Raw genomic sequence first — 26,084 nt, 5'->3', positions numbered from 1 at the left:
ATAACCACGTGTTATGTAACAATAAATGAGATAACGCATGACAAAAAGTTACATGAGTGATCACATGAATTTTGTGAAACGCCAAGTCAAACAAATTTCCACGTCCTGTAATAAATGATAGTAGGTAAGATTATCAGTGCAAAAAATTGAACTCAAACTAAAAATATGGCTCAAACAGATATGTGCACTCTTTCCGTCCCCTTTCTATGTTTATTGCAATTTTGAATGGATTAATGAGAGCAATGGCAAGAAGGGCTGACAAAAGGAGATTGCAGACAATTTGGATTATGATGCAAGGAAAAATCAAATGTACAGGTTCTGTTAGCTGCAAAGAACGCATTATGAGAAATATGTTATGTACTAAAACAAGTGTTAGCATAGATGTTATTTAATCATTTTTATTTCCTGCATTTTATTAATTATAACTTTATAAACAGCATTTTGCTTTGAAATGTAATCCATACCTACGAAACCGAGAACTTTATGACTATTGTTTTTTTAATGTAAATGCAATGCACAGACCCCTCTCAGGACTATTGGTAATGATATTTGTAAACTGAAATAGTTTTATATTATGAAATGTAACACTTAAATAAAGCTTTTATTTTAAATCTGTGTTATTTTACACTATCTCATCTTTGTTGACAGTTTCTATTGTTATATTGATTTGGGAAACCGTTTGATCTCACGGCTTTCCAGCCAATCAGGAAGTAGCATTTTTCTAGTTTAAGAACATTTTTAATTATTAATAAAGAATGTTTTAGCATCCAATACGGAGTAGTGCTATAATATTATTTGGTATTGAATCCACTGAATTTTATGTGCAAAAAAAGATTTTGACTATTAGCAACAATAGCGAAGTGTTTTAGTAGAGTTGTTAAGTGATTTGATATATAAAACATTGTGATTATCAGAGATACTGTAAATTTAGCTGCAATTTCCGCGAGTACATTGTTCTGCACATTTTGCCTCACTTATCCACATACGTTGCACTAATTAAATAAAAAATAATGTGTGTGTATGAGTTTCTTGCGATCATAAAACACTGTTAAAATGTGACTATCAGCAATAAGACTTATCTAACACATATATTTTATGAGTGAAACAAACAATTTTGAAACTTGAAAATTTGTATCTGTAATTTTTTGTTATAATATACACTCTGTGGTCCAACTGAAATTTTCTTGTTACTACCACTGAGCCTCAGCTAGCCGAAGTGAACCCAGTTACTTAAAAATATTAGTACACTATTACTAGTGTGTTATTTTCGAAGGCTTATAAACTGACCTAAATTGAATGAACGATTGCTATTTTTAATGTGTCCGACCTATACCGGCATTTTATATACAAAAGTAGTCGTTTGGCTATATATACAAAAGTAGTCGTTTGGCTATAAAAAAAGTATTGTTTTAGGTATTGTGAATTAAGGTATACTGTAAATTTATTACATTGAAAGTAACTTCCATAACGTGTTTAAAAGAGATCTTTAGTCATACACTTTTACAGGAAATTATGTGTATCTTCATTATTCCAAACTATGTTTTCAACAAAGAACTAAACATAAAAAAATTTCATGATATTGTTTTTGTTTTGTTTTTCTTATTTTAACATACAGTATGTTTCTTTCCCCCTCACAAAACTACAGTACTTTGACCTATTACAACACACAGTTTTGGTGATCAGTGTGATACTGTTAATATTCTTGTTTAATAATTGCTCTCAAGTCTAGTCAAGTTATGTGAGAGTAATATTAGCAGTCACATATAAAATATATTGTGTTACGGTACAGTAATTATGAGTAAATAATTACACAATGAAAAAAAAAATGGGCAAATGACTGGGTGAAGCAAATAGAGCACTAGTAATACTAGTGAATGGCTGCAAAAAATAGTGGGGGAAGTCACAACTGAAAGGCAAAAACAGTTTAAGGGGATTGGTGCACCAGCATGGTATTAAAAAAAACAATATATTTGTTAATGATTCAGCTACTAGAGAAGATTTGAACCATTCTGGTGTAAAATTATTTTTTTAATTTTTTTATTTTAATTAAGTTATTGCTGATTTTCGGGATTTTTTAAAATTCAAGCTTTATTAATAAACTATAAAGAATTCAGTGGTAAAACTTTCGCAGATAAATTTTCAGACACGGGAGATATGACTGTGACCATTATTTTATCTGTAATTATTATTAATTTAACGTATTTACAATTTGAATTTTAATAAATGAGCTGCTACGAAATTGCGTGATATTCATTTGCGAATTTAATAACATTCGCGTTTTCATTTGTAATTCAAACGCCAATATATCTGTCGGCTGAATGATTGACTTTATTTTAGTCTTTAGCTTATTGCAGTCGGACCTAAAGTAAAAACGTAGCTGTAGAAGTTTGAGCAGCGTGCAAGCTCGGATACGAGAAATTATGGAGCGCGCTGGACAGTAGTGACACCTTGCGACAGTTTCCCGAACTGTTTGCAGCCAGTGTTTTCTCTCGTTCCCACCCTGCCTCAGCTGTCTGCTGTTTACGAAGGGGAGACGGGATTTCGCGCGAAACTGATATGAAGGTCAACGTACTCATTTTCAGTAGATAAGAGAACGTGTTTGGTCTAGCTCGGCGTATAATTGAATGGTTATTCTCTGTTATTATTTAACACAGTGATTTAGCTAGATGTTTTTTGTTGTAAGCGTGAGATTTATTCAGGAATAAAATGCCGAAGAAACCTCCACCAAGCATAGTACACAAAAGAACAAAACTATCGAAAGCCATTAGAGCGCTTAGAAAAAAGAATAAAGAAAGATAAGAGATTATTTTATTATAGCTTTTTTACCATACATTTATTTTTCAGAGTTGCGTATGTACAACGCGATGGACGCGATGCGACAACATAAAGATGTGTAAAATTGTAAACATGCTTTTTTTTTCTAGCAATGCGTGAACCATTCATAAACTATACTCAACATGTATCCGTATGATTACGTTTGAATTTTTTTTATGACAGGCATCAATGTTAACAAGTTTATTAAGCCACAATATACTTTTTTTCAGAAAAATAAGTGTAGCAGAAAACACTCAACATAGTCTCACACAAAATCAGTTTACATGAATGCAGTTTTAAGAAGTAAGCTACGTAAATAATAGTTAAACATTATTTAATATATGCTGGTAACGTTTCCAAAGTACCAGCTTCGCCTTCATTCACGAACAATATTCGTGGCCTTATTTATTTATTTTGCTGGCGTTTCGTTGGTGACTGTTAGGACTGCAAAATTAGTAAACATTTTTCACCCTATCCTGAGTTAAATCTAAGTGTGCGCGGTTAGATGAGGACCAGATGTGTATCATGCTTACGCCTTTACACTCTATTCAGGGGTGCCCACAAGGGGGGGGTAACGACGCAGACTGCGTCATTAAAATTTCAGGGGGGGGGGGGGGTGGTTAAAAGACGAGAAAAATGTATATATTATTTACATAATTATAGCTTCTAATGTGAAAATACGATTCTGGTGCTTTGATAAATGAAAGGGATCTTGTAAATCAAATTGGCAACCCCGCACTTTCCTCAACAAAAGCAGTTTGGCATCTGTCGGTTCAGGATGGAAATATTACCTGATATTACCAAAATTATTATTAGAAAATCAGTTTTAATTAAAGCAAAATGTGATAAAATATAATACTAAAAAAGTATAATATTATAAAATAATTGAGTAAATCATTTAGAACATGGCATAAAAAAATTCGGGGGGGGGGGGGGGGGGCATAATTAGTTTAGGGGGGGTGAGTCATAGTGTTTGGGGGGGGGGGGGGGCACCTCTGCTCTACTCATGCGGGTATTAACCATGCGTGTAAGGGCGTGTTGCCAATGACCTGTACGATAGTCAATCCTCTACGGACTCGAAAAATGTCACCTGCTCATTGGCTACCTGACTTGTGACAACTGTTTGTTATAATGCCTGTGATTCATCGTTGATTTTGTTGAGGAGTTTTCCGTGATTCAGAGCCTCCCATTTAACTGTGGCCGAATTGAAGAAGCAGTACAAATGTTACATGCTTGAATTCATAGCGAATGGAAACCACAAATATTTACTGATGTAGTGGTTGGTAAAAAAAAATATTATTCGTATCGCGTCCATCGCTTCGCGCCATGGTGGCTCCTATATTATATGGATTTACAAAATATAACGATTCATTTACGACACTTAAGATAAGGTGTGTAGGATTTTAAGAATTCACTTGAATTAATATTTAAGAACATATTTCAGGATAACTTGTGAAGACGCTCGTACAGACGGCACCGGTTGTGATGACTCATTGTTAGGGACACCTGTATTTCGAGAATACATTTCGTGTCAAGGTATTTCACAAAATACTGTAGCTTTTCTCTTGTGGTTATTGGCTGAGAGCGGTGAGAGGTGTCGTCCCGCTCTTGACGGGGCCAATGAGAATGTGGTCACCGTACTGCTGCACCCTCACAATTTGCCTTTCCTCTTATAAAAAGCTACAGTATTTTGTGAAATACCTTGACACGAAATGTATTCGCGAAATACAGGTGTCCCTACTCATTGTTACCAGAGCAGGGGCCATCTCGTGTACACGAAGTGGCATGCGAAACCTCAACACAACTCGAAAATCAGTGAGTGTTACATTGAAATGTGTCCGCTACAAATGTTCAGCAATTATAATTTTTAAATCGAGTAGAAATATTCCTGCAATTAGCATTAGGTATATTTTAATAGACATTGAAAGCGAATCATTAAGTAGCTTCAAAATCCAAATACCGGAATACAGATAGTCTGTAACAATACAGAACTCACCGACTAGATATGGTCCAGATTGTTAATACTAACACATTTGAAAAAAAACTGACTAGTTAATGAATATGTTGAAATTTTGTAAACCTGTTACTTAAGATGATTGGTGATGTAATAATGTCTCTTGGAAACTACATAAGATTTTAACTGCTTTTATTTCTCCATAAATTCGCAAATCACCATGGCGGCCAATTTACGATCACGATTTAGTTCTTAAATTTTAAATTAGTTTATTTGTTGAGAGCCTGGTACAATGTATCTGACCACTAAAGCGATCCGAGCCGCGTAGTGTATACTACTGCGAGGTTGCAGAAGTAGGCTCGGGTCGGGACGAATTTCGCTGTGAAGAAACAAAGGTTTTTAATACATAGAAAATTATCCCAAAGCAGAAATTTGTACAGTAGTAGAATGAACATTTCTTAGTAACACGTCAAAAGTGTAAGTACTGCCGCAAACCTTGTGTGTCACACCGAAAACGAGTAGTTAAGTCCAAAATTAAATTTTTTTGCAACGATCCACAATAATGGATATTGCAAATGCAGTTTATGGAGTAGACCTCAGTATGGAACCCAAAATAATCTAGAAACATTGCCCTATCTGAGGATAGTGATAAAAAGCACAAAGTTTAACATGTTTCTATAAAATAGACCTTTTAAATCATTAAAGTTAACGAATTCACTTTCATTCAATTTTAAGGAAATATAAATACATCTTACATAAACTTAAAGAGCCCAACGTGGAAATCGCTTAAAGTAATCGTTCTTGCATATTTATTCATCTTTAAATTGGTATATTTTTAAGTGTCTCATACAATTAGTCTGACCACTAAAGCGATCCGAGCCGCGTAGTGTATACTACTGCGAGGTTGTCGAAGTAGGTTCGGGTCGAGACGAATTTCGCTGTTAAGAAACAAAAATTTTTAATACATGGAAAATTATCCCAAAGGAAAATTTTTGTACAGTAGTAGAATGAACATTTCTTTGTAACACGTCAAAAGTTTACCGATGAAACCTTGTGATCACACCAATAAATGAGTAGTTGAGTCCTTAATGATAATTTCTACAATGATCCACAAAAATGTTTCGTAAATTTAATAACTTTAATACTTTTTTAAGTCGGTTCTCATTATGGCACCAAAGTAATATAAAATAATGCCCTACATGGTAACTGTGATAAACACCTCAAAGTTAAAACGTCCTATTATTAAATTGGTAATTTTAATCATAAAAGGTAAGAAAAAAAATATATTTTTTAATAGAAATTTGACTACATGTTACATAAATATGTTGAGCGTAACGTCAAAATCACTTCATAAATATTGTCTGTGTTTTTTTTTTTTTTTTAAGGTTTAAATGTGTATATTTTGAGTGTCTGGTACAATAGTCTGATCACTGATGTATTTCAAGCTGCGTAGTGTGTGGTGCAGCAGTGTTAAAGTCGCTGGTGCTGGGACGTTCTTTGCTCCAGAAAACTAAGGTTTTTAATGTATGGTAATTCCAGACTGAATTTTACTCTGAAAGAATAAAAGTTTCCTAACTGCAAGTGATTTTTGCTGCAAACGTAGATAAAAATCTTCCAGGATGCAATTTGCTTAGGTAAAAATGTTAGTATGATCGACTCTTTAATTTATAAATTATAAATAACAACAATAGAACTTCCCGGAAAGTTGTGATAAACTGACGATATTGCGCGAGTAGCAGACCCGTACGTGACTACAGAGAAAGGCTATTTTCCTTGACCGTTAGGATTTCTGGGACGAACACCCTCTCACAGCTGGGGTCATAAAATACGGTCAAACTCTTGCAAAAACATCCACCACCGCTCTTTGCCACTAGCAATTCAACGAAGTAAGCTAGGCGCAGCACTCCAATGAATTAACTTAGAAAAAAAATTACTAAATATGTAATTCTATCAATACATTTTACAACACAACTTATGTATTATTTATTTTCTGGAAAAAAATAATATTATCATCCGAATTATGTTATAAAAGTGACAAAACTCAAGCACATTAACGGTGTATCGTTTTCTTCAATTGTTATATAGTAAAATAATTTCATACAATTAAATATATATATATATTATAATATAGGCTACATTAAAATTTTGCACAGTTCTGATCTAAAATAATATAATGTATTAGAAATAAAAAATAATTATATTTTTTGGTATTAAAATAATTTTTAATAATAAAATTTTTGTAACAAAATACGAACACACATATACAAAACCAGAGGTCCTCTAGAATTTTGATTTACAAGTTCCAAGCAGAAATTGTTTATTGTTAATTTTATTGTATCAAAAATCATTCATATATAAAAAAAATAATATGTATATCTCAATAGATGTAACATGAATACACCCTATCATATGCATTAAATATATTTTAAGTAATCCCTAATTAATACCAAGTTTATTGAGTGTCGCAGTACGCAGCATGTTTCAAAGCCCGCCGGCCGTGAAAGATCAGTACGGCCGCAGTACACTGCAACGCTCGGGCAGCTTTAATGAGGCAACTAATTATGCTAGACTCTTTATAAATATGCTATATTAAAGCTAAAAGTATAATTAAAAACATTTATTTAGACATTTTTTCGCATTGGGCTCTTCAAATCGGTGTAAATCGTATTTTTATCTGGGTGGCAAAGATAAAAAAAAAAAATATGTCGTGAGTTAATCGCTTTATATCATATATATTAAAAATTTAAATTTTTTCTAACATTAATGGGTGTATTAAAGTTTCTAGATTATTTTGGTAAGTTTACGGACAGTCTAAATTAAAAACTGTATAAATGGGTAGCATTTTAATGGACTGATGCAAGTTGCTGTCACCTAGGACTTAAATGCAAATTTTCGGTGATAACGCACAAGGTCTACAGCGGTAAACTTTCGGTATGTTATTAAGCATAGTCAACTCTACCACAGTACAAAAATTCAGCTTTGGACAAATTTTTCACAGGTTGTCTTGGTTTCCTGGAGTAACATGAAAGTCTACGCGGGGAAGGGCGGCTACCTGATCCGAGAATGAAGGATAGGGCGAGATGGGAAGCGAAGATAAGAGCTGGTTGGGTGTCCGTGTTGGAGAGAGAGAGAGAGAGAAAGAGAGAAAGGCGATATTGTGGAAGACCTTCGAAAGATTCCCGCTAGATGGCAGGCCTCAGAGCTGCAACATTCGACAACCTCCCCTTACAGAAGCTCTCTCGCCACTAACTTGCCAAATCTCACCCGCTAGCTTATATACGTGCTGGCTGGCCATACAGTAGTAATAAACGAGCATTTATGAAACACTTAAGCTCATTTCCAACAAATTCTGACGAATGACTGTTTTTTGTCCTGCACCAATCCCCTTAAACTGGAGACTACGAAGCAGTATTTCAGTATTTAGAATACATATTTGTACTATGTAACTATACTAACCCACATCTATGAGAGATAAAATTTATATGTTTGATAAAATGGGTCAAAATAAGAAACAAGAAAATTGTACAAGTATATCAGATATATTAAAGGAAAAGTTATAATTACATAGCTGGTATAATAGTTGGCCATGTGAAGACAATGAAAAAGAAGGAACTAGATATAGAAATAGAAGGCACATCTTACAGGAGATAAAATGATACAGATGGTTTAAAGGAATGTGAAGAAGTATGAGAGGGACTGGAAGATTAGAATAAAATGAAACGGAAAAAGCTTTGAGAAGATACAATACATCCGGGGAAGCTTGTGTATCAGAACAACTGTCCAAGATGATCGTGATAATGCTATTACCTTTCCAATGCATCTTCGTACTCGCCAATTGCTCTCTTCAATGAGTCTTCATCATGATTTTCTTTTGCTTCTTGGACTTGCTTTGTTAGTTTTCTAAGTGTGTCCGTGTGCCTGGAAGCAATTTCATCAAACTTGCGATATGCTTCTTCTGGCGAAGTCTGCTGGGTTATTAGAGCATCCAGAAAACTATACAAGTACTGAAATGAAAACAAAATTTTTATTATATTCATTATAACAATAAATAAGTTTTTCACCTAAAGTGGTGGCACCATTTTCTGAACAGGCACTTCTGACGTGAACCCAGTAAGTAGCTGTCATGTTCATTCCTGAATGAAACCTGTGGCTGAAGTAGAATGAGATACAGCAAGTGAATTCAATACCCAAATCTATCAACTGCATAATTCCAGGCTTAAATTTACGGAGGTTCAAACCTAGACTGTTGTAGAACTGATGGAAGCCCGCAGACAGTGACATTTTGTGCTGCCCACATAAAGAATCTTTCATCAAAGACATATTGTCATGTGAAACTGTTGTGTATTAGCCATCTTTGTTTGCATAAGAAGGCTTTGTCAGAAGACACTGTTAAGAAGCTATATTCTCACATAAATACTGAAATTTATTAATTATATTTGTGTAATCTATGTTTGTATTTTTTTCATGGTAATTCTTTTTAACTTGAAAGCTTTGTAAAATTATATTTTTCAAAAGTCACATAGACAATTAATATTCATTACTACCTACATGGCAGTCACTATTCTCCCATATCTGGGATCCCAGTTTGATCCTTGGTGTTCTCAGGTATTGGAAAATTTTGAGCACTGATCCTTGTGAGAGTAATTTAGTGAATGTAACTTAAGGGTGCAGGTTTCCTAGTCAGCACACTCTTGATTCCATCTGCTAGTGATGGTTATTGGATTGGAAAACAAAGAGATTTGAATTTTCCCCTGCCCTTCCCCCTCATCAAAAAATAAATAAATGCAAAAATACTACAAAAGAGTTTTGACCATACATAAACAGTGGTGAACCATTCGTGCAAGCTATAAAATTACCTATTAAAATGTTAGTAATTATTTTCACAACATTTAGAATGTACAGAATTTTATACTCTCTCTAGAAAAGGCTGAACTAAAATTTCAATAAATAAGCAATACTAGTTTTGAAGGAATTTCTTCTCTGCATTAATATGAAAACAGTTCTGTGAAACTTACTCCATTATATGTGTAATGTTGATGTAAAAACTACTTAACTGCAAGTTCACATCCCATTTTTTGTCTAGAAACAATATAGTAGGTACTATTATTAATTCCAAAGCATGTTAGTATGTATAACTGAGAGACTTTTATGATTCACACAAAAACTGAAAAACAACCACTTGGGGAAAAAAGTATATAATTGACAATGGCAGAGCAATTCATCTTCAAATTTTAATTTAAAGTATATTTGATTGCAATATTGTAAGAAATTTTCAAGCAATATGGTCATCTATTTTTCTATAAATTAAAATTGGTCATAAAATATAAAGTATAAGTACACAAATCTCTTAGGCTAAACATAAATACCTCATGTTTGCTATTTAAAGTTGAAGTGGTCAGAAATTCTCTTGTTTATGATATTACAGTATGCAATTATAATCAGCCAAAACCATGACACACAAAAAATTAATGAACCAGTTCTATGCATAAAATATTCGCTGAAAATTGAAACCATTAGATTTTTTTTCAAACAAACAGGATAGTGATAATTTGGTGATGTCATAACGTTACGTCTTCTCTTCGACCAACTTTATTGGAAGCTATTTGACCACAAACGTTGACATGACAGAAAGAATGGAAGTATTAATTAGGGTACTCACTGGAGTGAGGTACTTGTACGTGAGGTGAGCATTCTCCGCCAGAACGTCGGCAGCGAAGTCGTAGTACTCGTACTTGCAGTAGAGGAGAAGCAGGTTGCCGAACGTCTCCGGCGGGAATGGGTTCTGCTGCAGGAGGAACTGCAGCTTCTCGAACCCTTCCATCGGCCTGGCCTCCATGTTCATGAGAGCCTGATTGTGGAGGGTCACGGCGTCCAGCTCCTCGTCCGAGCGCGGAGGCATGTCCGTGAGGGCGTCCCGTGCTGCCTCGTCTAGCACACACATTCTCCTGGGGTGGTGGTGATCCGGGTTCCACTCCCGGACGTGAAGGACACTGCCGTGAGCCAGTGGGTTTCCCCTCATCCGTGCATTCGGTCAATGATCCATCCTCACCTCATTGTCTCTAATGATCCTGGTTTCGTTGAGACATTCAGACCTATTAATCCATTCAACATTTAATTCGTTACAACTTCATCACTTTAATTTACTGTTTTGTAGCTGTATACAGCTAAAGCCTGTGGTTACACAGAAGAATAAACGAGTTACAGCTAACATCCACGAGGTCGTTACAAACGTACGAGGAGTGTGAGGCAGAACAGCAATGGTATCCACTGGTGGGGGGAAACTGGCAATCCCCGAAAAACCCACCACCAGCTCACAGCAGCACCCACCACATCTCTCACTTGCAAACAATCCAGGTGAGATCCCACCGATAGTCTAACCCAAATTAACTACCTTGGTCGCAGAAAATTGATCCAACCACTTAATCTCTGTCATCTGTCATACACAGAATGTATAAACAAAATTAAATAATACAATCAATGTAAATATTGTAATTTTTTAGCATAGGAATAGTAACTTCATAGCTGAATGCCTTCTACAACCAACTAAAATCTATGAAAATTATTTATCTTAATGCCTACTATGTATTGGGTAACATTATCAGTAAACAGAGTCATTAAAATTGTGCAATTATATTGAAAACAAATTCATAAATATTTTAATTTGTGAAGTATGAACAATACATTGCCCGACGCCCTACCATCTCACCTGGTCCGCCTTTCAGGCCGGATATCCCTCAGGCCGGGAAGCCAATCCTACTGAGTGCCATTTGCTTATCATCCTGACTGTGCTGAGAGAACCACTAGTAAAATTACATTTCAGTTCCTGCATGCAATTACCAGTTTGAAGCACTGTGAAAATTCTCGCATATAAAATAAAACTTTCCAAATGAATATGAGATCTAATGATTATAAATTATGAATTCTTATACAGAAAAATTATTTAAAACTAACTATAAAATCAATCTGAGTTGACTGTTTTACAGAATCAAAATAATAATAATAATAATAATTCATGCTCCAAATACCCTGAAAGCAAATGATGATAATGAAGACATATATATAAACACTCACCATTCTTCCGCTGGTATTCAATGGCTGCTCTAAGATTGAAGGCCTCAATCAGGGCAGTTTCATGCAGGGTGAGTGTGTTGCCAACACTACGAACTTCAATACCCTCAGTGGTGGCACCAACACTTAACTCTGGATGTTCACAAATACCTCTTTCAATAATCTCCGCTGTAATAAACAGTCATGACAAATTTCATCACAAAAAAAGTTAATTTAACACTCTACATATACATAATGAACTACATATTAAGGGTTAAGAAAACATATTAAAATTCAGTGGTGGATTTCCCTGAAGGGTAAAATATGCACTGATATACTGGACATAATATGACTTCTGAAGTAAAAAACAGGTATATATTATACTAGGTCAGAAGTCAATTCTGGGTCCGCCCCTGTTAAAATTTATGCGCATATATATGTGTATGTGTGTTGTGTATATATGCATACATGAATATGCATGAATACACCAAATGAACCAACATAATAACATTAAACTCTGTATTTTATTTTCAGAACACCACAGAAAGGCTATTATAAAACATATTTTACAAAAGTTACCAAAAATTATATTTTTATTATGCTTCTTTGATTTATTTTAACAGTTTGATAAGGGAGCATATGAAATATGTCCTTACATTGAAGATACACCCACACATATACACATATATAAATGTACGCACACATCCATTGCTTATCCAGAATTCAAACTTATTACCCCATTGACAGTCATTGTCATCAGCCATTAAAACTACTTGCCTTAACGACTATAGAAATCCCCTTTTCTGTATTTTTCCTGTAGTAATGAGTGATTTATCTCACTCCACAGTGCTTGGATTTTTAATAAGTTGTCAGTGAGTTTTGTTTTGATGTGCCTAGCAGACATGTATAGACAATAAGGGTGGTGTGTAATGTCATTCCCTAACTACCTAATGATGTGGCTGCATATTAGTTCACAATCAGAAATAAATAGTGAGTCACTAGAAATTAAAAGTACCGAGTGAATTTTTGTAGAGTAGGCTACGCACGTGATACTATGGCATAGGTTTTTAAGGGCGTAATCCCGGGGCTGACATTAGCAGTTAGTTTCCCTCTCTGCCTCGTTACACTGGGCTGTGTTCAGTTGCTGCTGGTGCCTGAGTGTCTCCTTCCTCGTCAATCTGACGGGTAGTTGGCACCCGACGCAACCCACTTGTATTTCCTCCATCACAGACGCTGAGTCTCTGAGGAACCGAACCCAGGAACTCGAAAAGTTGATTGGCTGAATGTTACATTACACTATTACAGGTTCATTTGAAATAATTTTAATTAACATCAAAACAACTCTGATGAAAACTTAAACAGAAAATAATATTAACATTGTGCCTAAACAATGTATGTACTTGTACTGTGTGTGATTTTTTAGTATGGGTATTACACATACTGACATCTTATAAATAGAAGTTATTTCTCACTAAAATTAGTATTTCCCTCACAGTGCCACTCACATTACATCACTGCACTTATAACTAGGTTAAGAAGATGTAGAGCCAACAGTCCCATGTTTCCTGAATGTACACAACACAAAAGTTAGTCTTTCGGTCCCCTATGTCTGATGACACAGGGCTGTCGAGAGAACTTAAGGGGTCAGGAGCAAATAATTATGTTGGACCCCTTCCCTTTTAAGTATTTAATGTGCAACTTTTTAATATTCACAATTTTAAAAAAAATCTAAAAATACGTAAACGTTACCGTAGCCATAACTGTAAATGAGATCTGTGTACATCACAAAAACTGGTTAAGTTTACTGTGAGTCCTAATAACCATCTGGAAACTCAACCAGAACCTTCTTGGAGCCAAGGCCCCAGGAACCCCCCCTTTTTTTTTTGCCCCTCTCACTCAACAACTCTGCAGATGAGTGAGGACTAATTAAATCATTATTTGGACAGTCTTGGCACCATTTAGTGCAATGTATCAAAGTTCACTGTGCACTTCAACACACAAAAGGACATAAAATGAACTGATAACTGTAAGATCTTGAAATAATATTACAATGATGAGGAAAAACAGCACAGTATTCCAATGATGTTCAAAAATACTTAAATATTTGTGACATAAAAACTTGAGATGCCAAAACAACTTACAAATGTGCTTTGAAGCAGGGTCATACACTTTGAGTTTGTAATAGCAGAGTGCAACATTGTACGAAAGGTGCGGGCTGTAGCCCACTACTTGAAGTGCCACTGTGAACTTCTGTAATGCATCTTCGTAACGTCCTTCCTGCAAAGTATCCATCACATAGTTTAAGTATTGGGTAAACTTACAAAATTTATTTAATTTTATTGTTATTTTTATTGCATTTCACCACTGACTTTATTTTAATTTTATGTATTTTATTTGTTTTGGTATTTGAATTTACCCAGTTCAATCTAAAAATTTTAAGGATTCAATAATGTTTATTATTACAGTAGAGTCTCACTAAACCAGATCCCGCTAGTCCGGACATCCGGTTAATCCGGACGGATCTAAAAAAAAATTATGAAAAAGAATGTTGTGACAAAGGAAAATAAGAAAATACATTTCTAAGAAAGGGTTCTCTTGCCCTCAGTTGCCGTGAGTCTTACTGCTAGTTTTCCGCTCATCGTCTGTTTTCCAAGAAGTGACTCGCTCTATACCTGCGAGTTGTTTTGTTTTGTTCCCTTCAGTCGATGGTTACTTGTGCTGGTGATAGGTGCTGGTGACAGTTATTTTTATTCAGTGCGAGTGAGTGCAAGTGTTGTATTGTGTGCACTTATTAAGAGCAACGTAATGGCTACTAAACGTAAGAATGTGACTGTAACAATGGAGCAAAAACACCAAAACTTATTTCGTATTGATGCGGGTGAATCATTAACTAGAATCACGCAAATTTAGGAGTGGGAAAACAAACTGTTTCTGATTGGAAAAAAAATCAGTAAGAAATTGAAGATTTTTGTGCCAAAATGGTGAGCAAGGACAGTCTGGGTAACAGAAACACGTTAAAAAACCAAAAAATGAAACTTTAGACGCGGCTTTGTACATTTGGTTTTGCCAACAACATGAAAAAGGTGTTCCGCTGTCGGGCGTAACATTACCAGCGTTCGTGCTCAAACTCAACGAAAAATTAAAAGGTGACCCTGCTTTTACTGCCAGTGTGGGATGGTTATCTTGTTGGAAAGATCGACATGGTGTTCGTGAACTTAGTGTAAATGGTGAAATTTTGTCAGGTGACAATAAATAATGCAAGTGAAGACTTTAAAGTAAAATTTGAAAAGTTTGTTAAAGATGAAAACTTAGAGCTTTGCCAAGTGTTTAACGTTGACGAAACGAGATTAAATTACAAAATGCCTCCAAAAAAAACATTAGCATTAAAATTGGATTCTGTAACCAAAGGTCATAAGGTAAAAAAAAGAAAGAGTAACTTTGCTTCATTGTAGTAATGCTTCTGGCAAAAATTCCACTTTTGGTTATAGGCAAATCGGCTAAGCCTAGGGCCCTTAAAAATCTTAATAGAAATGCTCTTCCAGCCCGGAAAAATTTTTAAAGCTTGGTTTTTTGAAACATTTGTTCCTAAAACAAAAAAAAGGTTTTTGAGAGACAAAAACCGCCCAGAAAAAGCTGTGTTGTTAATTGATAATGCACCATGCCACCCGAGTGAAGAAGAATTGTGAGATGGTGAAATTTTTGTAAAATTTCTGCCACAAAACGTGCATGCTTTGATACAACCTATGGATTTAGGTGTGATTGAAGCAATAAAACGGCGATATAGGAAAAAAATTTATCATGTCTCTTTTAGAGCAACAAGAAGCAGACCCGTCAACTAACTTAATGGATCATATTAAAAAAGTGACAATGAAGACTGTCATTTACTTGGCTGCAAAAGTATGGGAAGAAATTAAGCCGTCAACTCTTTAAAAAAGCTGGAAAAATTTGTGGCCAAGTATTTCACAGGAAAAACACAGACAAGACGAAACTCAACCAACTTCAACTAACTTTGATGTTGAACATATTTTTCAACAGTTGGAGGGTTGTGCCAACATAGAGGAGAATGACATATCAGAATGGATTAACAGTGACAGCGGTATTGGTCATCAAATGTTAAGTGAAAATGAAATTGTGGAGACGTGCATTGCAAACACGGCAACTGAAATAGTTCGAAAGATGACGGAGGTACAGAGGAACCAGCTGGTCCAACTCATGGCGAAGCGACTACAATGCTGGAGGGGATGCTGAGTTACTTTGAGAAGCAAAGCGACACATCGTCTGCTGAGCTACTGACCTTGAGACGCCTACGAGATCGCACGTCAAAACGACTGCAATCTTCATTAAAACAAAAGACTATTACAGACTTTTTCAAGTAAATTGTAATTTTTTTTAACCTTTAATTGTTTTATACTTTTTAGTTAAATGTAGGTATGTACAATACATATTATTGTTTTATATATAAGTTACATACATATGTACATAGTTTCTTAAGTAGGTACTTTATAATAAAACACAGTACAGTAAGTCCTCTATTTACGTCGTACCGATTTACGTCGTTTCGGATTAACGTCGCTAATGTTTGAGTACTCATGTTTCAATTTAAGTTGTCGCCGATTCACAACAACGTCGTTTACAATGACCGTAAATCTTTATTTTAACCAAAACACCGTATATAATTTGTTTATAATTCTTTGTTTCTTTCGGTAGTTAATTTATGCTATGTAGCGTAAGCTACACGTTCACCGCCTTATCTTATCATACATCATGAGGGACGCTTCCTGCTCTCCGCGCGGTGATGCAATACTACCAGCCCGCCCGCTCGGCCACCCACGTATCTCGCACGCAGAAGTGTTATCTACTTTCCGCAACGACACAGCATTTTCTCCTACCCCTTCCGGCCAACCTTGGGCCGTGGCCGGCCGGTGGCATGAAACATGGCTCATTTTGCGTCGTTTCTATTTACGTCGCGGTTTTCAGGAACGTAACCCAGACGTAAACCGAGGACTTACTGTATTGATTTTTAAGCATTAAGTTTTTTTCTTTAGCCCATGAAACTAGTTTTTGATACATTTTCAAATTGATTACAGTTAATCCGGACTTTCGGTGATCCGGACAAGTCCGGATTAGCGAGACTCTACTGTATTACTGGATTGCCATCACTCTCAATTCCCAGCAACTGTTTTAATATTTTCGGCTTCAGTTAATTATAATCTTCAAGTATTTTTCCTTTGTGTTGCTAGCATTAGTCATTATTCACATAGAAGGTTCAAGAAATACACTTGACACCCTAATCCTCAGTACTGCCAATAATTAAGTTTTGTCGTGGAGCTAATTGGAGCTAATAAATTATTTTCCTAACAAAAAAAAAAACCTATTAAATATTCAGCTGTATTCAAATAAAATATGTGTTTGGGTTTTACAATACCTTTGGAATTAGACCTTAAACAGGCTTTCACATTTTGAGTCACATGCAATGTGATCCATGATCCATGAAATGTAGCTATGGAAAATAGAGGTGGGCAGGCTATAAATAGATCTCCACCATTGGCAATGTACATGAAAATAGGTCTTGGAGCCATTAGGGATACACGTATCTCAAATTGCCGCCACAATAAGAGGCTATTGAACTTAATTGAAGCCATTTAGGTGGAGAATACCATAAATACTGGGTATAGACATATATTCAAAGAGTTAACCTTGTAGAGTAAGCAGCCATGATTTATTTCAGTATCTGGGTCATCTTGCGGGCAGCTATCTACAAGACTTTTCGCTCCAGGTAGATCTTCCTCTCCATACTTGATAGCAGCCTGCAGTTTCGTAATCTGCAACCAGTCAACACACCAGTGCAATAAATGTGAATATTTAAACTCATCCAACACGGTGGTCTTGGCTTAGAGTTTGCCTAAAACCAAAAACAAGACTACATAGTTAAAGGCAGTGAAATTCTGGGATCATTTTAACTTATTAATGCGACCTCCACAGAGCTGTTGGCTGAAAAGACAACTTAAGTGTGAGGGGTTCTAGATTTGAATCCCATGTAAGCCACATGCGAATGGTATTTTCAATTTTTTTTGTAAGTTTAATTTGTAAGCCGCCTCCAACTAGCTTCACAGCATAAAAATGAGGGTGTAAAATAAGCCCAATAAAAGAGAAAATAAAAATCAATTGTCTATTAGACAGTCAAGGAAATGACAATAAATAGTTTGTAGCTTCTAACCTTGTGTTTACTGCCATCCTGGCACAGGTTAGTGATGTGGAATGAAGTTAGCTTTCCTTAATACTTGATGTATATTTAAATTGGGGCTTCTGTAGCCATTTTCTTTTCTTTGTCCGTCCTCAGGCGGAAAAGCACCATCCACCTATGACTCTGCCAGGCAACTAAATTATTTAAATAACTCTCCTCTGAACCAGGCAGCAAAAGTAGTGGGCGCATTGTCGTAACTTCAAATTAAAGCTCACAACTCAAATATTGGTACAGTTGGACAAAATGTGTGAATCAGGAAAAACACTCAAGGCATATATTTATATTAACAATTTACTGAAAAGTAAATATAGTAATACAGATTTTACATGTATGCAGGAGAGTATGCAGAATTTCATTTCAAAGGGACAGGAGGGGAATAGAACCCTTTTATATTGTTAGCTTTCATTTTTTTTTTTGTTCCTTTTGTAGATGGAATGATAGATTTTTTAGAATTTGTTAGGATATGATTATACATGTATTAAAAATAATATACACTAAGTATGCCCAAAAAAATTAATGATAATATAAATGCAAACATAAGCGTAAAACTATAATTAGCAACAAAGCACATAGGCTAATACTAACTTGTCCTCGGAATTGTGGGTCGTCTATCTGAGAAATGACTTTCATGGCCTCTTCGTAGAGGCAGGCCTGGTGCAGTGCCTGGGCATAGTGCAGCTTGTACTCTGTCTCGTTCGGCAGCAGGTACATCAGCTGCTCGTAGCAGTTGGCCGAGTTCACAAAGTCTTGAGCGTAGAAGTAGCAGTAGGCCAAGAGAGACAGCCCTGCTCGGGACTGGATCGTAAAACACACACAACTCACTTGTGCTTTCCATGGAGATACGTAGTGTGCATTACTTGAATTGTGTGGAGTGATCAACAAGTGAATGCAGTAGGTCTATGGTAAATACTGCATGAATAATATATTTTATAAATGTCAAACAACTTAATTTACTTTACAAAACTACTTTAATTATATACAATTAAATTAATAATAAACCATTAGAAAATTTAATTAATTTGATCTATAGTGTAACAACTTTTGAACCAGTACACTTTTTTTTAGTTATTAATATATATATATATTGATGTCGACCCAAGTGTCTCCTCGGCTCCTTCAGGCCGTTATGCCTCGTCAACGTCCTCCCTTGTTTCCCCGGTGTCTCCTTAGTGTTGTGCGTCGGCCAGGGACGCACCCGCGTGCGCCCTAGCACGCCAGTGAGCCAGTGTTAATGTGTAAAGGTTTCTGTGTTGTATATATTTCTTTCCTAATGACCGTGACTTTTTAAGGGTGTAAATAATGTAACTGTAATGTATTAACTATTGTGTAATAATCTTGTAATTCTTGTAAACGTGTCGCAGTGTCTGTATGTAAGCGCGGCCTGGCGCTCATCCGCGTCGCGAGGGGTGGCGCTCTCCCACGCCGGCCGATTTCCCCTCCCCTCCCCCGCAGCCCGCGCACGACGGCCCGCGGACGGGCGGGGGAGAGCAGTTGAACTCAGGACTCGAGCAGCGGCGGACGTGCGCTCCGCTCCGCGCTGATCGCGAGACGGGTCTCTCAAGCTCACGGTACGGCGACACCGCCACAGTACGAGCATTTCGCAGCGGCCGTGCTGCCTACGTTGTGCCGCCCACGCGATTGGGTGTCCGAGTTACGAGTTGCGAGTTACGTCACGAGTCGGTCATTATAGGACGCGTAGGCATAGTTACGCATCGCTGAACTTTCGCCGACATTACGAGTCAGTACGTAAGAACCGCGCACGCATCACGTGTCTTTGTGAGGGACTTAGTTACTCACTGTCGAACCATCGCCGACGTTACGAGTCAGTACGTAGGGACCGCACACGCGTCTCGTGCCTTTACGAAACAGTTGATTACCAGGAACTTTGTTACGTGGGAGAACCGCCAGTACGCGTTGGGACGAGTGGGCCGTACGAGACGGTCACCGGGAGTCCGGGTCTTCGTGGGAGGGGCGCGCACCCCGCGACGGATCCGCCAGGCCGCGGCAAGCTCTCTGGACGCAATAAAAGAGCTCGTGAACCGATTAACATCGAGTGGTCCTTTCGATCTACCTGTCATTCTACCTCACCATCCCTCCAGGTCCCGCATTTCCAGGTCCCGGCCACGTCGGCCTGGACCCACACCTCTCCGACGAGAGCAGTACGGGCATAACGGACATTTCTAGCAAACAGGGAAATACGGACCAGAAGCCGAGGGACGTCAATATATATATATCAGCTGGGGCCTCAAACAGAATACATACTATACATACATATTCAGAGCAAAAATATCAATATATGAACTAGATAATACTTAACACTTTCATGCAGTAGTGGTGGGGCCAGCCATAAAAGAGATAAGGTTGGGTTATGTTCCACTGTCTTGAGCTATAGAATTAACTAGGTAAGTTAAAAAAATTTGAACTATGTGCCTATTATAAAAAAAAAAATTCAATATTTCTCCAGCCAGTTTTACATAGCCTTAACAAACACAGAATCTCTTTTAATAAATAAAGTTTTATAAATAATAATTTTAAATAACTAAAAAATTAAAACAAAACATTGTGCCAAATTTAATAAAATGATGTGTGTAGATTTCATGGACAATAAGTTTTTGCAGCATTATCATTAGGCTGATTAAATTTACAGTAATTATCGGACGTTGCTGCTTTTTAGAACGGGAAAAAATAATAATGGGAAAACATGGGTTTCACACACTACACATGTCCTTATATTTAATCCCAAAGGATGGTTTTGTAACACATACTAGTTTGTGAAAAAATTAAAATTTTATATCTTACATTACAATACCCGTGCTGTTACACTGCCACCGCCATTCATTATTTACCCACGATAAATAGGAATATAGTTTTCCATATACTAGAGACATTCCTGAATTAACCCTACCAGGAAGATTTCTTAATTCCTACCGTACTAATTTGTGAAAAAATAACAGTTTACAGCTTACATTACAATATACCTATTTATTCACGCAATTGCCAACATTCATTGTTTATGTTTACCCGTGTGAGGTTTTTTTTTTTTTTTTTAAATTGTTTTTTAGAACTTAAGTAGATGTAGGTGGTGTTGTAATAATGAATTTTGTTTAAATAATTATTATATTCCAGTTGTGAATACATAATTTTTAATGCTTGTATTTTTAATGCTAGTATTTCATGTTTGCTGTTTTATTAGAATAAGTATGTAATTGTATTACGAAATGTTTGTTTTGTTACATTTCATTTAAGTATGTACTTTTTTGAGTGACGTAATAGTCTAATAATGGGAGCCTAAAATTTTAAGTGAATTATTAATGTCTTTAATTTTCTGTGAGGAATATGTGCTGTGCACTGAAGTAGCTGAAACATTGAATTTTGCAGTATTTCCAAGGAATTCTTTGAATACAGCCGTCGTGTATATTCTGTCTTTGATATAAATGGTGTTTCATGTATCCCAGTTTATCCCTGGATCTTGATGCATGATCCTGATGGCTTGATCCTGTGGTACATGTGACATCGTCCGGGTCTGCGGCCCCTTTTAAGTCCGATATGCCACCGCCCAAACACCACCCACCCTCCATTCAAACCTCCCGCATACCCTTGCGTACGTGTGCGTGCGTGCGTGTTCGCCCGGCAAGAGGGCGCTGTCGAGTCAGTGCGCCGCACCCCTAAAACATAAGTAAATATAATTATGTTATTTGTTTTTATATTCCCTAGGTGCAACGTGACGGCAGATCGGCCGAGAGGGTTTTATGTACTTTTATTTTAAAATAATGTATTAAAATATCATAGCGTTTCCGGACATTCCCGAGGAAACCCGAAGCCAGACAATAATTAAATGTTCATTTTATTAAATTATAATATGTATTATTCTTTTCAAGTATTCGTAAATTGTCACATAATTTTTAATTCATTCTTGTCATGTTAATTTAGTTTCCCGTGGCACGAATTCGCAAATATCTTTAACGGAAATTGTTTCGGCGGGAGGACGCCATGTTAGTCGAGCGAGCCATGATCTCAGCCCAGTCCGCCGCCATCAACGACCGAGAGTAGACGCTTCAGCACTCCGGGGACCTCACCGTTTGTTTCACCGCCAAGTAATTCTGTTTCAATTTAATTCCGTATAAATCGTTTTCTTTTCGTCCTCGGAGCTCCTCTCGGTCGGGGGACTGTAAAACTAATTGTCTTACGACCAGCAACGGTCTTTTCTCTTTTGTAATACGTAATGTAAGATGTGGCCACGTGGGGGACTTCACACCTAAACCGATCCGTGCCGCGGGCGTTTTCAACAGTTTCAATTGTGTAAGTGTATTCGCCGAATAAATCAGGTGTGTAAATCAAATGTATTTGCTTATTTTAATCTGTTTAACCACGTGGAGTGTGACGGCGTGTGGGACGCCTGAGAGCCCACTGAGTAAATAATAGCGTGCTCGACGCTAAGAGCGGGCAGGGATTCGTGCTAGGTGTATTCAGGGGGAGATTAAAATCACGCCTCACATGGGCGACGTCACGACCCTGAGAAAGAGTCTCACATCGGTCCGTGCACGTGGCACGGTGGCGCCCATAAAACCCGAGCACGCATTTCAATTCAATCAGTAAATATCAGAGACTACGGCCCACGTATTAAGCGGTGCCGCCACGAGTGGTACTGTAACAAGTGTCGCCGCAACGAGTGGCCCTGCAACACATAATACTTGCTATTTTAGTTCAGTATGTCAAAAGATTCTGATGGCATGATCCTGTTGACTTGATCCTGTGGTACATGATGCTTGCTGCTTTCATTCAGTACAGTGGAAGAACCTGCACATAAAATAAATTGAGAAATAAGAAAGTTATGATTGTAGGTTGAAAAAAAAATTTTTTATTCGACTTAAGATTATAATTCATTATTATATTACAATATTTTCTTTATGTACAGGATCTTCTGACGCACTGAATTAAAACATCAGGCATCATGTACCACAGGATCAAGCCAAAAGGATCAACCCGTCAGGATCCAGGGATAAACTTCAATATATGAAACTGAAGAATTAGCATATTTTTAATTCTCCATAGTTGGCTCAAGTTGTGCTAAACAAAGAGATACGATCGTGAGTAAACAATGAATGGCGGCTCAGTGTCAAAACCCAGATATTGTAATGTAAGCTTTAAACCGCAATTTGTCACGAACCAGTATGAATTAAGAAACCATTCCTTCAGAATAATTTAGAGATGTGTGTAGTGTGTGAAAACTATGTTTTTTGATTCTTTCTTTCTATTCTAAAAAGCTGCAACATCCGATAATGACCAAATTTAAAGTAAATATTTTAGAAAAACTTTTGTAACTTACGGTAGCTTATTTTGCCAAATACCCATAAAAAATTATCTACACTTACATTCCTATAAATGTTTGAAAGAATTTTTTTTTTTTAACCGACTTCTAATAAAGTTACATAAATTACTATTACTTACAGCCGAGTTGGTCTGCAAAACACTAGTCAAAACTTGGATGGCTTCCTGATACCTTTGCTCCTTTATCTGCAAAAAGAAAATCTGAAATCAGAATTTTGTTTCTACAGAAAAAAAAACTAAATGCCTACCTAATGACTCAAAAAGGCAAAAAAATAAATACGAGTGAGTTAATTGTTTACTAAAATAATTTAATTAACTGAAATCATGTGAACGGTTGGTTAGATCAGGATAGCTTCATCTTAAATTGGTAATTCTTAAACAACCGTTAAAAATATTTAACAGTATTTTTAATGTGGCTATAGTAACCCAACCAACCATCTACAATATTTTTATAGTATTTTTAATGTAGCTAACCGAACATAATTGACCATTCTCACGATTTTAAATTTTTTGTTACTACATGGATCAAAATACTACTTTCAATGCAAATGTCAGAAAACCAAGATTCCATAATGCAATTAGTAATTTACAAAAACAAACAGAAAATATAAACCTTAAAATTTCAATAATAATTGTAGTACAATCATCATATTAACTACTTTGATTATCAAAACAATAACTGTGTTTACTCAATTTCTCCAAAACAAACACACAGAAAAGAAAAAATAATGTATGCGGCAGCATCAATTTACAAGCATTGTAATGTAAGCTATAATCAGAGATTTCTTAGAAACCAGTCAGACATCAGTAACGCTGTTTTTAGGGTAAATACAGGGACGTCTATAGTGTTAAAAAGAATATTTCACTTTACTGCAAAGCCGCGTTGCAAGAATGATAATTAAGTTTTATTTATTGACAATAACCAGGTAGTTTTGTTCAAGGTTCTTCAAAATGTAACAGGGCCTACAGGTTATAACCACTCTTGTCTGCTCACATAATCGACGTATGTGAAATGTGTGACACAAACAGTACAGTTTCCTTTAGTATAATTTTAATTTTCTTTGGATTGATTTAAGAAGCACACATTGAAGAACTTACCATTGTATAAATAATTTTTGTATACTCCCCATCTTTTATCTGCACGTTTTGTGGAAACATTCCTGTTTAAAAAAATGCACAGAAAAAAATATGCTTTTTATTTTCCACAAAACATCATAGACTTACAAACTTTTTTCTTTTATGAACTACTATACAACTGTAGTATTTATTTAAATTTTATGAGTTACTATGGCAACGAACCATGATTCAGCAGTGATTCCATCATATATAATGTAGTAGACTTCAAACAAAATCATAATTAATAATTTAATATCCCTACAACTGTTTTTTTTTTCTTTTCGTCAAAAGCATCAGCTAATATCTTCATTATTGATTTCTCAGACGTGGTATTTAAAAGAAGCCATTATGGTTTAATATTATTTTTACCAAATTATTAAAAACAATAAAATAAAAATTGTTTTATTCATGGTTTTATGTAATTGAACATAGCACATATCTCTATGGAATGCATATTTACTGGCATTCTGCTGGGTTGTGATGTTATGGTGAGTGATACGGAAAAGAGTGCGACTAGCCTAAGTTTGTGAGACCTGTGGACTATTTCACAGGCAGAGTGGAGACTCTTCTCTGGGTAATGATGTTGCAATGTGGCAGGCAAGAATAAATGGGATCGAAACAGAGATACTCCGATGTAACAGCCACTGAAGATGCTGATTTACTGAAAAATTGCCTATTTACTGAATTATTACAACACTAATTCTAGTATGAATTTCAATTACTGGAACTGTGATCGCATATAGAACTTATCGATGTTAGGGCCGTTCCCGTGGTCCGGAGTCGCTGCAACGGCAGAGAAGGTTCGTGCCACGGGGCAAGGGAACTAGCCTAACTCGGGTGAAATAAAAGATTTTATGACATTAAGTTGTGTTTACTACACACTTCACACACTGCACATGGGCTGTCACGGCCCCCATCTGTGACAGTCCATCAGGGCGAAGCCCGGCTCCACGCACTTTGAGCGCGACACGATACTAGCAGTGACCTGACTTGACAGTAACACGACAGTGACGCGACTGACTGGTGTGAATGACGGTGATGTGAATGGCAGTGACGTGAATGATGATGACACGAAAGACTGTGACGTGACTGCCGACACGAATGACTGTGAACGTGACTGACCATGACGTGACTGACAAAAACAAGAATGACTGTGATGTGACTGGCGACACGAATGACGGTGATGTGACCAAAGAAGACACGAATGACGGAGACGTGACAACGGTGACGCGACTGACTGTGTCCATTTTGCTCTTACTAACAACTCCTCGACCACACTCTCTCATCCCACTCAGGCGACTAACTCGACCCACGCTCGACGACATCTCAGCGGCCTCCCCCCTTGCCATGTGCACATGACTCCCCACCTTCCCTTCGTGTGCGAAAGCGTGGAGCCCAACATGGCCACAGGCGGGGAGACGCGACTCAGTCGCCCGGGAAACACATCTACAGATACACAACAACACAAATAAATATTTACAAACTCACATAATTACATATACAAAACCCTTATGAAAAGACACATCACTGTTATGGTGGCGCCTCTACAGGGTCTTCCCCTCTCGGCCAAGGCCGTTTGTT

The 26,084-nt window shown here is 36.7% G+C and overlaps 1 protein-coding gene across 2 annotated transcripts in view; it reads right to left on the bottom strand.

Moving 5' to 3' along the window:
• Positions 1-24,730, bottom strand: part of LOC134530680 (intraflagellar transport protein 70A) — a 36,199-nt gene extending 11,469 nt beyond the window's left edge. The window contains exons 1-8 of one of the 2 annotated variants that reach the window (XM_063365734.1): positions 24,486-24,730; positions 23,508-23,573; positions 18,645-18,854; positions 17,512-17,637; positions 13,957-14,092; positions 11,840-12,004; positions 10,428-10,696; positions 8,576-8,772 (exon numbers count right to left, since the gene is read on the bottom strand). In XM_063365734.1, the coding sequence (XP_063221804.1) occupies positions 8,576-8,772; positions 10,428-10,696; positions 11,840-12,004; positions 13,957-14,092; positions 17,512-17,637; positions 18,645-18,854; positions 23,508-23,573; positions 24,486-24,545 (1,229 nt within the window). In that variant the 5' untranslated portion in view covers positions 24,546-24,730. The remainder of the gene's footprint in view (positions 1-8,575; positions 8,773-10,427; positions 10,697-11,839; positions 12,005-13,956; positions 14,093-17,511; positions 17,638-18,644; positions 18,855-23,507; positions 23,574-24,485) is intronic. The other variant, XM_063365735.1, reaches the window with a different exon arrangement.
• Positions 24,731-26,084: the final 1,354 nt, after the last annotated feature.

The sequence above is a fragment of the Bacillus rossius genome, chromosome 3, assembly GCF_032445375.1.
Source record: "Bacillus rossius redtenbacheri isolate Brsri chromosome 3, Brsri_v3, whole genome shotgun sequence".
Classification (NCBI taxonomy): domain Eukaryota; kingdom Metazoa; phylum Arthropoda; class Insecta; order Phasmatodea; family Bacillidae; genus Bacillus; species Bacillus rossius.
This window is presented reverse-complemented; position numbering and strand designations above follow the sequence as displayed.